The 15,773-nt window shown below is 48.7% G+C and overlaps 1 protein-coding gene across 1 annotated transcript in view; it reads right to left on the reverse strand.

Moving 5' to 3' along the window:
* Window positions 1–510: 510 nt before the first annotated feature.
* PAX2 (paired box 2) overlaps window positions 511–15,773 on the reverse strand; it is a 127,480-nt gene continuing 112,217 nt past the window's right edge. The window contains 3 exon segments of the mRNA XM_035137864.2: window positions 511–4,279; window positions 4,281–4,321; window positions 11,233–11,319. Coding sequence (XP_034993755.2) covers window positions 4,181–4,279; window positions 4,281–4,321; window positions 11,233–11,319 — 227 coding nt within the window. The 3' untranslated portion in view covers window positions 511–4,180.

Raw genomic sequence — 15,773 nt, forward strand, 5'->3', positions numbered from 1 at the left:
TGTACAGCTGGGGAAACAGAAATCACGAGGTGGCACAGCATGCCCAAATAAGGTCCCAAGTGGGGGGGGGAACCCTCCAAAGTCTTCAGTTCGCCTATTTGTGTTGGCCATCAGGCAGCCCTCTGTGGAAGGTGAGCAAAACCATAGGGAGAGCAATGGAGAAATATATCATGGCAGCAAAAGTAGAGGAATCAGGACACATGGGCAGAAATGCAAAAGATGCTTACATTTTTTCATTTTTTTCCTTTTGCATAGAGGTTTTTTTTTCCATTCGATTTTTTTTTGTGTGTGTGTTTTTCTTTCCCTGCCTTTTCAATTATTTTTGTTTAGGTTTTTTTATATATATAAAAAAGGAGTAGTGGTAAAGTAAACCACTTTTTTTTGGGGGGGGGCTGCTGGAGGTTGCCAGGGAAAAGGCCTTGTCAGGCTTATTTGTTCCCACAGATTCCAAGTTTGTGCTGTGCTTTATTGAACACAGAGCTTTGTTTTCAGTGAGCACAATGCGATTCAAACAGTACAGATTGCGCGTTCTTTTATCTACACGATGAGGTGAGCCTGTTTCAATCATTAGCATGATGAGGATGGAGAATGGGCTTATATACAAGAGGAATTGCCTTCACATTACAAACATCATCTTCCTACAAAGCAGCAAATCCCCCCTCCCCCGCAAATAACAAAATATTAAATAATTTTTGCATTTCCCGCATAGTCCGGTCCACTCGGATCTATATGAATATTGATGGTTGTCTTCCGTATAATATCATCACGTAAATCCCCCCCTTGTCAGTTACTAAACTTAGCTATAATACTGCTTTACAATGCAATCCGCCAACTGTAACTCAAAACAGCAGGGGCCAACACAAGAAATTCTTTGGCAAATGTAATACACATTTGCAGGTGGCTCTTAGAAGGCAAGGTGGAAAGACTAAGACTGAGCCTAGGTAGTCCTTTGCATAGGATGTTCCAAATAGAATTGCTTGCTCTCTTTATGATCATGCCAGGCCAAATCGAAAATCAATGTAACATTATGTCAGCAGGCCCCAAATCAAACCAGTGGTTATGGACAGTGTAAGTAAAAGACCATGAATGAAAGGTCAGACTATTCTCAGTTGCATCTTCCTTTATTTGTGTTTTCCTGAACCAGAAAATTTTAAGTAGGTGAGATGTGTCAAGTGTTCTTACACTCTCTCTTTTCTGGGATAGCCAAAGTTGGGGCTTCAAGGACCTAACAAGTTTTCCGTTGACCCAGTTAGCTATTTTCCTTCCCAGACATTCTGGGGGGTACATTTAACATTAGTCAAATGGGCACTCTTACACGTGCCATTCCCCAAACAGGCATGAGCAATTGGTGTGCGTATATGTTTAAACTGTTGAGCGATGTAGCTGGATTTGGGATGAGGTTTGAGGAAGCACTGAAACTGTCTGTTTGCCCAATGTTTCTTTGTGTGCACGGGATGAGATAAGAGAGCAGGTATATTTACAGAATGATTTCCTGCTACAGCCTTATAATTTGGGGGTGTTAATGGCATACAGTATACAGCACAGATGTGTATATAGGTAACTTCCATAGGCCTAGAACATAAAAAAGCTTGTTCTTGTGAGCATCTGTGACAAGCAAACAATTGTTTGAATCGTCTCAGACAAATATTGGTGAATTACGGTAAAATAGACTTGGTCAATTCACCTGGGGCAAGCCATACCTGCCAAGTCTCCCATTTTTCGTGGGAAACCCCTGTTTTTAAAAGCCGTTTCCCACTGTTATCCCTTATGGCAAAATATCCCGTAATTCCCCCAGATTTTCAAAAATCGGGCAGAGCGGCACCGGATGTCACTTCTATGCATGTCCAGAAGTGACTTCTGGTGCCGCTCTGCCCATGTCTGGGCACCGGGAATCGGGCAGCACCGGCACCGGAAGTTGCTTCTACGCATGTCTGGACATGCGTAGAAGCGACTTCTGGTGCTGCGTCGCTGCTGATCCCGGATTTTTCAGTCCGGGAGTTGATGCGTATGGAGGCAAGCAGGTTACAGAGAAAAATGGAAAGTTCCTGGCAATCAACATGCTTTGTTGATCCCTATAGAAGGGGTTTATAAAGCAAAAGTATTGCCCCAAATACAGAGTTCTCTTATTTCCCCTTGGATATGGCAATTTGTAAAAAGAAAAAGGGAAAGAAAAGAACAAGGCTAAAAACCTTCTGCTTTACACTAGTTTGAAATTTGGTCCGCACTCTGCCTTCTGGGTGAGACAAGATGAAAACTGGAGGAGGATGTTGTGTTTGCCCCATGAATGCTTTCCCTTTCCCCTGTTGATAACTGCTCACCACACACCAGATTTATGAAATATAAAATGTGAGCAAATTTTGTTCTGCCATCTTCTGCTTAAATGCCACCCTTCAATGCAACATCCAACATCCTGCTGCAAATTCCACATGCAAAAACAATGTCTGTAAACCATCAGTTAATGCAGATGTGCCTTTCTGCATCTTCATTTTGATCCTGGCATTTTGAGAGTTTGCATAATTTGGGATTTTTTTTAACCATAGGATATTTCATGGTGTGGTCGCAAGAGGAGACGAGCGCTGCTTACGGAACTTCAAGCGGATGCCAAGATAAGAGGATGGAGAGTGATGCCGGATCCCACCGCTCTGTTGCAGCAACCTTTTATAGAACGGTAACTGTGTGTTTTCATCTATGGGTCCACAAAGACAGGAAATGAGCCTTTTTTTTAAAAAAAAAAGTGAACTTCTTAGAAATCCAAATTCTGCTCAGTTTTTAGGCATGCAGAAACAAGGAAATGAACAGCCCCAAGAACAGGGAAGTTTGCTGTGCTGACTGATGTAAGTCTCAGCTAAAACAAGCTTGAGGTTCAAGGATAAGACACCTGCTTTTTACTGTGTGCCACTATTTCAGAGTACCACAGCTCCACGGAGAGAAGAAACACACCCCTCCACCTAGTCCATATTGGTATAGAAGGACAGAGAACCAGAAAACATTCCCAGTTAGTCTGGAATTGTTTTTGTTCAGTGTCACATGCCCAAAATGTTTCTACCCCTTCAGCAGTGATTAATGAAAAGTGGCACACCAGTCACTGGGGGATTTAAGCTTTTTCCTTCATAAATCTTGCTGGAGTTGTGTATTAGGTGAACAAGTTCCCCACGGAATACACCTGCACTCCTCTCCGCCATGCATGTCACAACTCCGGCGCGTAACAGAAAAAGAATGAAACCTAGGAATGAAAGGGGAGAACTATTCTTCATGTCTGCCATTCAGGTTGGGGAGATATTTCAGCTTGTTTTTGCCAGGACTTTTTTGATTTTTAGAAAACGGGGAATTTGTTCATTTCCCTCCCCTCCTTTTTTTTTTTTTACAGACCTTCAGGACAAAGCATTAAAAACAGTTATATTTATATATCTATTTATATAGTTCTTCATTTTGCCAGTGGGTTGACATCGCTCCATCTTCCTGTCTGACTTGACTCTGTAGGTGTGTGTGCATGTGTGTGAGAGACTTGCCGTCCCAACTCCAGCCCGTAAGGTTATGACATCGGACGCAGTCGTTCTTTGGATGGAACGGTAAGGAAAGCAAGGCCTTATTCAACCAACCTATGGAGGAAATGGGAGGGAAATGGGTCACACAAAACAACCCTTGCCGGACACACAGAGAGGATGACACAGGTCTTTCCCCCCTTTGCAAGACCGAGCCAGTTGGTTCCCTCTGGCTTCCGGAAACCGTCGCTTATCATGCGGAGGTGTTTTTCACAGATGATCTCTTGAGGGAGAACAATGAATTGTACGCAGCATTCTCTCCTTTGTTACCTTCTGTCCATACCACTCCCAAAAGACGACAGTGCAGGCTATATATTGCTCAGATTCCCCTCACGCTTAAGAGGAAGCCTCGCATGGAAGGCATGGGAGGCTAGAGAACCGAGGAACAATTTGTGTGGGGTGGTCTGAAGTACTGCAGTGGCATTAGCAACAGGAGCAGGAGCGCTGGCTGCAGGCCTGCTTTTGCCATCAATCCAGTGAAGTTGCTTGGTTGGGTTACAAAGGGGCATGAGCTTCTCAAATGTGTGGTATTCCAGTACGTTCTGCAGTCTGAAAGAGGGCGGAGGGGGGCAGAAGGGGCAGGCGAGGGACACGGAGAAAGTTTTCTTCATCCTTTTCCGAGTGGCGCAGAATGTTCATCAGACAGGTACAATATGGAGGCCTAGGCTGTCGCCCTGCAGTTTCATGTGGTTTCCATGGTAACTAGTGGCGGTCATAGGCAGCGGCAGCAGTGGGAGGTGCGGAGCCCCGGGATGTGGCACTATAATAATAAGGGGAACCTGAAAGTTAACACAGGAGAAGAATGGACTGATTGAAAGGACATACAGTAAAATAAAATAAGAAAAGAAAGGAAGGAAGAGAGAGAGAGAGAGAGAGAGGCATATTAAAAGGAACTAGAGACAGAAACCTGAGGATGGGGACTCATTAGTGGCCAATATAAAGAACAGGGAACCTGCATTTGCTAAATTACATAGTGCTAGTCACACAGAATGAGTTCTGCTGCGGCAGCTGCATTCCAGTTAGATCCTGTTCAGGAGGATAACCTAGATTCACAGGAGCCAACGCCTAGAGGCCAAGGTCCCTTTGGCCTCCCAGTAAAATATTTGAGGGGGTCGGGGGCTCCCCAAAGTTGATGGACATTGCCATTCAAATGGTATGTGTCTTGTGATCGATTAGGCGGGGCTTACCTGCGCCCCACAATATTTTATTTAAGTTGGCACCCCTGCCTAGATTCCTCGTGTAGCAATTGTCCCTTGCCTGCATTCATAGGAATATTTCCCAAAAAGCACCTCATGGATGCTAAATGTCAGATTTGGAAGCCTCTCTGCTGATCCACCACAATTACAATTCAATTTTTTATATATATAGGGAATGGTATGGTGCTGAATACTCTGCTCACGTTGTGAGCCTATTGATGATACATAAGAGCTTCATGCTTCCAAAATACCTGGGTTGCCTGGTCCAGGGAGGGGAAGTCCTGATCTGGTTTTATTTAATTAAAAAAGTGGTACATAGCCTTCTTTGTAACGGGTTAAATATTCAGCCCTGCTAAATATTCAAGGGTGTTGAAAATCAGCGGAGGAAAAGGAGTGAGGCTTTAAATCAAAGCTGCAAAGCAGACAGTGATTAAACTGATGGGCAAGGGGGAGTTTGTAAAAAAAAAGTGTGACATGTTTTACAAAAGGGCTGTTGCTGCCGCTAAGGGCAAGGCCGATTTTTGCAACAACAAAACCAGAAGAGCACAGACTTGAAGCATGTGGCGCAATGGATCAGTGTGTCTGGCTGTTAGCCAGACTGGTAGTTTGAGCCCACCCAGGGATGGCTGTGGGGAGAAGTCCTACATTGCAGGGGGTTGGGCTAGATGACCCCCTGGGGTCCCACCCAACTCTAGAATTCTATGCTTCTGTGTATAGGACATGTCTGCACCTGACAGTTTTGTATTACAAGTACTGAGAAGTGGAGCGCAGCACATGAGAGTCTTGCTTAAGCAATCAATTTTAGGGGTAGGAAGCTGGACTAGATATGTCTTTGCTCTGATGCAGCAGAACTGTTCTTATGTTCTTACACTGGTCAGATTCTTAGGGTGGCGAGTGTAGGACCAGAGAAAGGAAAGGGTGCTCAGTAACAGTCACATGAACTAGGTAAGACACCTGTGGCTTTTTGGAGAAAATACCCTTGCAGGTGGAAGATACCCTTCTCTTTGAGTTTCTTTACACGGTCAGTAAACAACTGCTTTTAACGTACTTCAATTTCTGATGTGTTTACATGATCAAAGGGCTAATCAGATGCAGAAAAGAGATGGGAGCTAATGAAAAGAGCCCCGTGAGAATTAAAGACTCTTGTCTCAAATCTGTTTCATATTAGGATAAATGGCTCTGTAAATAGCTGTGAGGCTTTCATCCCAGGCATGCAGAGATGGGGATACTTTGGAATTTGCTGCGAGTACACATGGGAGCTCATGTGGGAAAGTGGGTGGGATAAAACCCTCTGGGGTTCTGTGCTTACACAGGAGGGGCTCAATAATATTTATTTTGCCTGTGCATGAATGCTCCCCTAAAATGCCCAGAGAGCATGATGTAGTGAGAGGGAATGCTGCAGGTCGTCTTGGGTCTAGGGCTAACTAATCATCTGGTCGTCATGACTCCTGAGCCTTCCAGTAGCAGTCTGTGGGAGGGCTAGACTGGGGCCCATGGAGCCACCACCTTGGTCCGCCTAAGTAAATTGCAGCGATGCTGGAGTCTGGAGCTACTCATCCTATCTTCTATTATAACAGACCCTCCAAGTGTCCCTATTTTCCAGGGACAGCCCCAGATTTACAGAAGCCATCCCAGTTTCTGATTTGATCCCGGAATGTCCCGCTTTTCCTTAGGATGTCCCTATTTTCATCCGAGAAATGTTGGAGGGTATGGAATAGGATGTCCCTATTTTCAATGAAGAAGTGTTTCTGATTTGATCTCAGATTGTCCCATTTTCCCTTAGGATGCCCCTATTTTCATCGGAGACACGTTGGAGGGGATGGAGTTATGCAACCCCCAAGCCAAGAAAACAAGTAAGTGTACAGCCTTGGACATTTTAAAATGTTTAATGTTTTAGTCTGTTTTAATACAGTGGTGCCTCGCTATACGAATAGGTTTTGTGATTGGAGGTTGCCTCGCAAGACGATGAGGTTTTTTATGGCTGCTGCTTCGTCTTGCAAAGCGTGGCCATAAAAAGCTCACATCGCAAAACCTAGCGAAAGGGGCATTCGTCTAGCAAAAGGGGAACCAGCTGTAGCAAGGAAAGAAGGCAAAGGAAGATCAGGCGCCTCTCAGCTGATCTTCCTTTGCCTTCTTCCTGCACTGCAGCTGGTTCCCCTTTGTGTTCCGCTGGTCTCTGCTGGTGAGAGGCAACCGGCAGAGACCAGCGGAACACAAAGGGCTGTAGCGCGGGAAGAAGTGGAGGAACGGATCCGTTCCCCCACTTCTCCCACCACCACCACGCCATGGACACCTGGGAGCATAGGATGGGGCTTTGGAGAAGCGCTGCGCCTTTCTGAAGCCCCGTCCGATGTCGGCTTTGTGCTGGGCGGCGGTGGGAGAAGCAGAGGAACCGCTTCTCCCGCCGCCGCCCGGCACAAAGCGGCGGCTGCTGCCGAGGGAAGCCGGCTTTGGCTTGGCGGGGGCGGGAAGAAGGGGAGGAATTCCTCCCCTTCTTCCCACCACCGCCAAGCCAGTCCCTAGCGGGGGCTTTTCGCCATTTGTGTTCCCCCAAGGGGGAGGCAAACGGTGAAAAGCCCCCTCCCGCGCTGCACTTCGGCTTAGGGACAGGCGGGATGTGGGGAAAACGCAGGAAAGATCCTGCGCTTCCCGCCCGACACAGCGGGGGATCGTAGGGGGCTTCTCAAGCCCCCTACGATCCCCACTGTGTGACAGGCGAGATGTGGGGGAAGTGCAGGATCTTTCCTGCGTTTCCCCCCCCCATCCCGCCTGACACAGCGGGGGATCGTCCCGCCTGACAGATCCGGCATTTGGCTCTGTTGGGCGGGGGAAGGGAGAAGCGGAGCATCGGACCGGTCCTCCGCTTGTGCCTCCCCCCGCCCGACAGATCCGACAACCCCAGGATCTGTGCTTTCTGTCGGGCGGTGGGGGGGGAGAGGAACGAACGGGGAGAAAGGGCTGCTTTCTCCTTCATTCCTCTCCCCCTGCCACCGACAGCAAGGAGAGCTGCGGGGCTGTTGCCGCCTGCCTTCCAGGGAGCCAAGCGCCGCCAGTCCCCCGGAGCCCATAGGAACGCATTAATTAACTTTTAATGCGTTCCTATGGGAAACGGTGCCTCGCAAGACGAATTTTTCGTTGGACGAATTGACCGTCGGAACGAATTAAATTCGTCTAGCGAGGCACCACTGTAGATGTTTGAAGCTGCCCAGTGTGGCTGGGGAAATCCAGTCAGATGGGTGATGTATTATTATTATTTGAACAGGACATCCCTATTTTCATTAGAGAAATGTTGGACACGACTAAACAACAAATGTTATAATGGTGGTCCAGAAGGCCACACCCTCTCCTGTCAAATTGGCCAACTTTTGCAACAGGAGTTTCCATAGCCTCTTTTTTCACATGCCTTTCATAAAACGCGCACATGGGGGGGGGACAGCTGGAGACATAGCTGTTAGGAAAACTGAAAGTTGCATGAGTCCTGCACACATTCTTTTCTGTTGTTTTCTCTGTTGTTTTCTGGTCAGTTAGGTTTTGCAGGTTTCCGAAATGCTACAAAACCCTACAGAACCAGTTTACCAGAAACAGTTCTGGTACAGAATTTGTACACTTTACGGGACTACAATCTGTTTCTAGCCAGTTTGGCATAGCTGTCAAGTTCTCCCTTTTTTAAAGGGAAATTCCCTTATGCTGAATAGGTTTCCTCACGAGAAAAGGGAAAACTTGACAGCTATGCAGTTTGGTCCTGTAAAATCTGAACACCACTACCTGCCATTTTCAAGTTTTGAAAAGCTTTAGTAACTTAGTAATAGTGAGATATTAATGATCCTGGAATAAACTATGACTATTACAGTGGTGCTTCGCTAGACGAAATTAATCCGTTCCACGGGTCAATTCGTGTAACGAATTTTTCGTCTAGCGAGTCCAGGTTTCCCATAGGAATGCATTGAAACTTAATCAATGCATTCCAATGGGCTCCGGGGGACTGGCGGCGGGGAAGGCAGGCAGGCAGGCACTTGCTCTCTTGCCTGCCTGCCTTCCCCACCGCCTGTCACACGAAGATTGGAGGGCGCTGCTTGCCGGGGCTTGTCAACCCCGGCAAACAGCGCCCACCGATCTTCGGATCTGTGCTGTGTGACAGGCGGGCGTGGGGGGAAAGCCGGAGGATCGTTCCTCCGCCTTTCCCCCACCCTGCCTGTCACACAAAGATCAGCGGGCGCTGCTTGCGGGGCTTGTCAACCCCCGCAAACAGCACCCGCCAATCTTCGGCTCTGTCCCCCGATGCGCTACGGCTCGGGGAAGCAGGCAGGGAGACGGCAACAGCCCGCAGCTTCCCGGGCTGTTGCCAGCTCCCTCCCTGCTTCCCCGAGCCAAAGCGCCCGAGGGACGGAGCTGAATTGCGGTGCTGTGAGGGGGAGGCAAATGGCGAAAAGCCCCCGCCACGCTGCAATTTGGCTCGGGGACTGGCTTGGCGGGAAAAAGGGGAGGAATTCCTTCTTCCCGCTGCCGCCAAGCCAGTCCCTGAGCCGAAGTGCGGCGCGGGAGGGGGCTTTTCGCTGTTTGCCTCCCCTTAGCTCAGGGAAGGTAAACGGCAAAAGCCCCCCCCCCCGCACCGCAATCCGTCTCCGTCCCCCGGGCGCTTCAGCACGGGAAAGCAGGCAGGGAGATGGCAACAGCCCCGGAGCTTCCACGGGCTGTTGCCACCTGCCCGCCTGCCTTCCCCAAGCAGCGCCCGCCGATCCTCCGCTTCCCCCCCATCCTGCCTGTCACACAGCGGGGATCGTAGGGAGCTTCTCAAGCCCCCTACGATCCCCGCTGTGTGACAGGCGGGATGGGGGGAAGCGGAAGAAAGATCCTTCGGCGGATGGGGGAGAGGAACGAAGGAGGAGAAAGGACTGCTTTCTCCTCCTTCGTTCCTGTCCCCCTGCCACCGACAGCAAGGACAGGTCCCGGGGTTTGGAGAAGTGCTGGGCAAGCACTTCTCCGAACCCCGGGATGTCTCCTTTCTGTCTGCGGTGAGGGGAGAGGAACAAACAGAGAGAAAGCAGTCCTCTCCCCCCCCCACCACCGACAGAAAGCACAGGGTTGCCGACTCTGTCGGGCAGGGGGAGTGAGAACCAATCCGATCCTCTGCTTCTCCATCCCCCCCCGCCTGACGGAGCCAAAGTGCGGCGATGCAGCAGCGTTTCGCCGCCTGCCTTCCCCAAGCCAAGGGGAAGGCAGGCGGCAAAAAGCCCGCGGCTGTGCGGGGGCTTTCGCACTGCCGCGCTTCGGCTCCGTCCCCTGGAGCCGAAGCCTGGCGGTGTGAAAGCGAAAAGCCCCCGCACCGCTACACTTCGGCTGTGGGGGACGGAGCCTAAGTGCAGCAGTGCGGGGGCTGTTTTCCCCCCCGCCTGGCACACAGCTGCTTGCCTTCGCAGCACTTGGGCTCCGTCCCCTGGAGCCGAAGTGCGGCGGTGTGGGGGTGTTTTGCTGCCTGCCTTCCCCGAGCTTGGGGAAGGCAGGTGGCAAAAAGCCCTGGCAATTTTTCGCTGCACGCTGGACTTTGCAGTCGGAGGACTGCAAGACGAAGCCGCGGCCATAGAAAACCTCGTCGTCTTACGAGGCAACCTCCGATCGCAAAATCCATTCGTCTAGCGAAAAATTCGTCTTACAGGGCATTCGTTAAGTGAGGCACCACTGTACTAAGTTACTAAAGCTTTCTAAGCCATTGTGTCCCATTTCTTTTCCATACCATCAAACAATGCCCATTGTCATAGGGTTTTCTGTTTATTGATTTTGCCGTATGTTCTTTATACCAGTATACCTAAAGGAGCATCTCCACCCCCATCGTTCTGCCCGGACACTGAGGTCCAGCTCCGAGGGCCTTCTTGCGGTTCCCTCATTGTGAGAAGCCAAGTTGCAGGGAACCAGGCAGAGGGCCTTCTTGGTGGTGGCGCCTGCCCTGTGGAACGCCCTCCCATCAGATGTCAAAAAGGAAAACAGCTACCAGATTTTTAGAAGACATCTGAAGGCAGCCCTGCTTAGGGAGGCTTTTAATGTTTAAGAAATTAGTGTATTTTAATGTTTCTGTTGTAAGCCGCCCAGAGTGGCTGGGGAAACCCAGCCAGATGGGTGGGGTATAAATAATAAATTATTATTATTATTATTTATAACCTTACCCTTCGTTGCTTAGAAACTCTGGTGTTAAGCAATGTATACCTTGTTCAAATAAATAAATAAATAGCCTTGCAAAATAGAAAATGGGCAGGGGTGTGGAAGTGGGCGAAAATAACTAAAGGTACCTCATTTGTATAAACGATCAAGTCATCCTCAAATTATTAACTGCCAGGAACAATGAACTGAGCTGATGGCTAAATGATGAAGTCATTTGGAGGTGGGAATGTTCTCCCCCCCCCCCCCGCCCCCTGGTGAAATAGAAACAAATAAGGAAAAGAAAACAAGGAGACAAACAGGAGAGAGCAAGAGATGGAAGGGGATGCAGGAAAGATACTCACTTAGTAACGCAGGGTTGCTGAACCTCCAGGCCTCGTTGTAGGTTGTGTACTGAGGGTGGCTGTAAGGATTTCCTGAGAATTCACTCCCTAGAAAAGAGCAAAGGAGGGGTGAGTCATTCACTAAGTATGTTGCACACTGAAGGTGGGGGAGCAGAATTGTGGCAATGCCTAACAAGGGAGAGGGGGAGCGTGAAGCCACACTCGTGAATTTTCTCCTTGTTACCCTTGTTTCCTTGTGGCTTTCTCCATCTCCCCACTTTCACCATGATTTCAGCTTTGCCTGTGTGGACTAACGCAATGCAGGCGTTAAACGTCTTCTATTTCTGACGTGCTGTTTTCTAGGATTTGGTCAGTCTGTCCTACGGACTGTCCTCTTCCCCTCCAGCCACCGGCACACCCTCAAAATCTGCCTCAAGCGGTTGGGAGAACCCTCTGGAGCAAAATTTGGGGGATGCGTGGAGAGAGAAGAAGGGGCAGCCCTTCTGTGCAAGTAGAATGCTGCCCACGCAGTGTTAGATACTGTACAATCTCAATGTATTCTTAATATATAAAGTATGTTGTATTTTTCTAGGAAAGCTCAATCTCACCTAGGGATGGATGAATTTGTTAGTTTTGATTTCTCTCATTTTTCCAATCCTAAGTGCTGTTCACCACATTTCTGAATTAGTTTGTGGAGTGTTGTCATTTCAAAACCAGCATTTCAGACACATTTATGCAAATTGTTCCCCCTAAAATTATCCATTTTGTATATTGTGTTCACTAATACAGTGGCACCTTGGGTTACAAACGCTTCAGGCTACAGACTCTGCTAACCCAGAAGTAGTACCTCGGGTTAAGAACTTTACTTCAGGATGAGAACAGAAATTGTGAGGAGGAGGCACAGCAGCAGCAGGAGGCCCCATTAGATAAAGTGGTACCTCAGGCGTACGTGCATTTTTTCCTCCGGGGGTTGGATTACATGACCCTCAGGGTCCCGTCCAACTTTATGTTTCTGTGATTCTTATATACACTTTTTCCTGTTGGATAATTGCATCACAAAATTCGTAGAAGTGCGAATTTTGAAGGCTAGCTGTGTTTCGGCTTAGGCATTGTTTCAGGAAGCGCAAATTGGGTGGCTTTGCAAAAGAATGAAAATTGTGCTGAATTTCTTCCCCCACCCCTGTAAGGAGAGCACGTGCAGGGACTTGGAGAAGCCAGAGAGGAGTTTCTTCACAAAGCCCTATGTGTGTCTGTAAAAAGAAGTCTCAGCTGCTCTCCCTCTCCCATCTGTATTGTCACCCTAAACTGTTTACAGTGAATCTGAAGTGCAGGTTAAGTAGAGGAGAAAGAGCCTCTCTCTCTCTCTCTTTCTCTCTCTCCAGAGCAGTCAAGGGGATCCAGGGAGGGAGACGCAGAGAGTGTGAAAGGTGTTTATTGACGAGGAGTGAAAGGAAACGTGCTGCAGGATAATGAGCTTTTGAGCTCAACTGTGACCAAGAGGAACTGAGCTATCTCCTTCCCCGATCACTAATGAAACACATGTAATTTCCTCATCAGCACTGGATTCTGTTTAACTGCTCCCTTTACAGCAGACCCTGGCTGTGACCTGCTCTCTCTGCTGGTCCCAAAGCTTTTTCTGCCAAAGCCTAGGATGTTCTGTAAACGTTGCCCAGGAGTCAAAAGGCAAGCGGAGGCCAGGCTTTTGAGGAATAACAAAGTCCATGGAGGAAAAGGGTCCCTGGACATTACAGGCCTGCCCTGAGGAACCCCCCCCCCCAGCTTGCCAGAAAGGGCTGTAATTCAAGTGGCAGAGAGCATCTGTTTTGCATGCCAAAGATCACTGCTTAAAAACTCAGCATCTCCAGGTAAGCAGGGGAGGGAACTGTGTCTGAAATCCTGGAGAGCTGCTGCCAAACAGTGTAAAAAATGATGAGCTAGATCAGGCAGCCCTCCAGATGTTTTGGCCTACAACTCCCATGATCCCTAGCTAACAGGACCAGTGATCAGGGAAGATGGGAATTGTAGTCCAAAACATCTGGAGGGCCGAAGTTTGGGGATGCCTGAGCTAGATTGTTCAATGGTTTGATTAGATCAGGCATGTCCAACAGGTAGATCATGATCTACTGGTAGATCACTGGACGTCTGTGGTAGATCACTGGCTCCCCCCAAAGCAGCTCAACATTTTTGCCCTGCACCCCCCAAAAATGTGGCTTTCCTCCTCCCTAAAAGAAGGTCAACAACTTTGACCTAACCCCCCCCCCAAAAAAAAACAGGGCTTTCCTCCTCCCTAAAAAGCTCAACAACTTCAACCTGAACCCAAAAAAACAGGGCTTTCCTTCATAGAAAAAGTTCAACAACCTTGACCTGAACCCCCCAAAAGGGGGTAGATCACTGCCAGTTTTTAACTCTGTGAGTAGATCGCAGTCTCTTGGGAGTTGGCCACCCCTGTATTAGATGATCCTCGGGGTCCCTTCCAACTGTACAATATTATGAGTCTATGAGACTCAGTCTAAAGCAGGCATCCCCAAACTGCAGCCCTCCAGATGTTTTGGCCTACAACTCCCATGATCCCTAGCTAACAGGACCAGTGGTCGGGAAAATGGGAATTGTAGTCCGAAACATCTGGAGGGCCGAAGTTTGGGGATGCCTGGTCTAAAGCATCTTCCTATGTTCCTACTCCATTTTCAAGCAGCAGGGGATTTCCCTTCCAGACTCTAGCCTCATAGAACTTTGCTGGTCAATGTGGTTCACCAGTGGTGTCCCCGTGCCTCAGGGTTGAACTGGGGAGCCAGGCTTCTCCCAGCTCCAGAAACTGAGGCTTAAATAATATCTCTAGGACAGCGATAGCAACTGAGGGTAAATGTCAGAAATAGACATTTATCTTCTGGAGACGGGGAGTGCCATCCACATTCCAATCATTCAGAAGGAAGGACTTTCCCTCTGTATCTCCTCAAAATTTAATACCCCTAATGTCTTGCCAGAATGGTGCATGCTCTAGTTACCTCCCGCTTGACTACTGCAATGCGCTCTATGTGGGGCTACCTTTGAAGGTGACTCGGAAACTACAACTAACCCAGAATGCGGCAGCTGGACTGGTGACTGGGAGTGGCCGCCGAGACCACATAACACCGGTCCTGAAAGGCCTACATTGGCTCCCAGTACGTTTCCGAGCACAATTCAAAGTGTTGGTGCTGACCTTTAAAGCCCTAAATGACCTCAGTCCTGTATACCTGAAGGAGCATCTACACCCTCACCATCCAGCCCAGACACTGAGGTCCAGCGCTGAGTGTCTTCTGGCAGTTCCCTCCCTGTGAGAATTGAAGTTACAGAGAACCAGGCAGAGGGCCTTCTCGGTAGGGCGCCCACCCATCAGATGTCATGGAAATAAACAACTATCTAACTTTTAGAAGCCATCTGAAGGCAGCCCTGTTTAGGGAAGTTTTTAATGTTTGATGTTTTCTCGTGTTTTTAATATTCTGTTGGAAGCTGCCCAGAGTGGCTGGGGAAACCCAGCCAGATGGGTGGGGTATAAATAATAAATTGTTATTATTTATTATTATTTAAAAGGCTTCTTTTCTTCACATGTATCTTAAGAATGTCTTTCCATAATGAGCATCAGCATCTAGACAGTGGCTGATAATTAGTTCCTGGCCCAATTCAAGTGCCTGGTTTTGACCTATAAGGCTGATGCAGCCCAGGACCCCAATACTTCAAGGACCACCACTCCTGAAAACACAAAAGTCAAAAATCACTAAGAGACAGATCTAACTTGGCTGCCCACTAGAATATAATTGATAGGGCCAAGCAGACCTCTCTTGGAAGGAGGTTCCAAATTTTGGGTACCATCACTGAAAAGGCCCCAACTCTTGTGCCCATCTGTTATACATCCAAGAGCAGAGAGAGAAGTATCTTAGTGTAGCAGACTCATTCAGGGCAGGATGTGGTTCCTGAGATACGGTATTCTGGTCTCAGGCCATTTAGAGGCCAAAAATGTTGAATGGAGCCTTGAAAGATACCTGCCAAGTCTCCCGCTGAAAAATGCGGGATCAGCAGCGGCACGGCACTGGAAGTTGCATAGAAGCAATTTCCGGGGCCGCTCTGCCCATGTGTGGGCACTGGAAATAGGGCAGAGCGGCACCGGAAGTTGCTTCTATGCATGCCCGCCGGCCATCTTTGTGGTGGCCGCATGGCGGCTGCTATTTTGGTGACGGTCGCCGCCAGGCGGCCACCACCAGGATAGCCTCCAGGCATGCGTAAAAGCAACTTCCGGTGCCGCTCTGCCCAATTTCCAGTGCCCACACATGGGCAGAGCAGCACCCAAAATGGAGGCTCCCTGGCAGGTAGGAAATCCGGGGGATTTCCGGGATTTTTCTCCATTTGGGAGAACAGCGGGAAACGGATTAAAATCTGGGGGTTTCCCGCGAAAAATGGGATACTTGGCAGCTAAGCCTTGAAAAGGTTGGAGAAACAATGATTTGACTTACTAGCTCCACTCAGAACATTTCCAGCAGCTGCCGTATCTTCTACCAATCGAATTTTCCCAACTGTTTTCAGTATCATTC

Source organism: Zootoca vivipara, chromosome 5 (genome assembly GCF_963506605.1).
Source record: "Zootoca vivipara chromosome 5, rZooViv1.1, whole genome shotgun sequence".
NCBI lineage: Eukaryota > Metazoa > Chordata > Lepidosauria > Squamata > Lacertidae > Zootoca > Zootoca vivipara.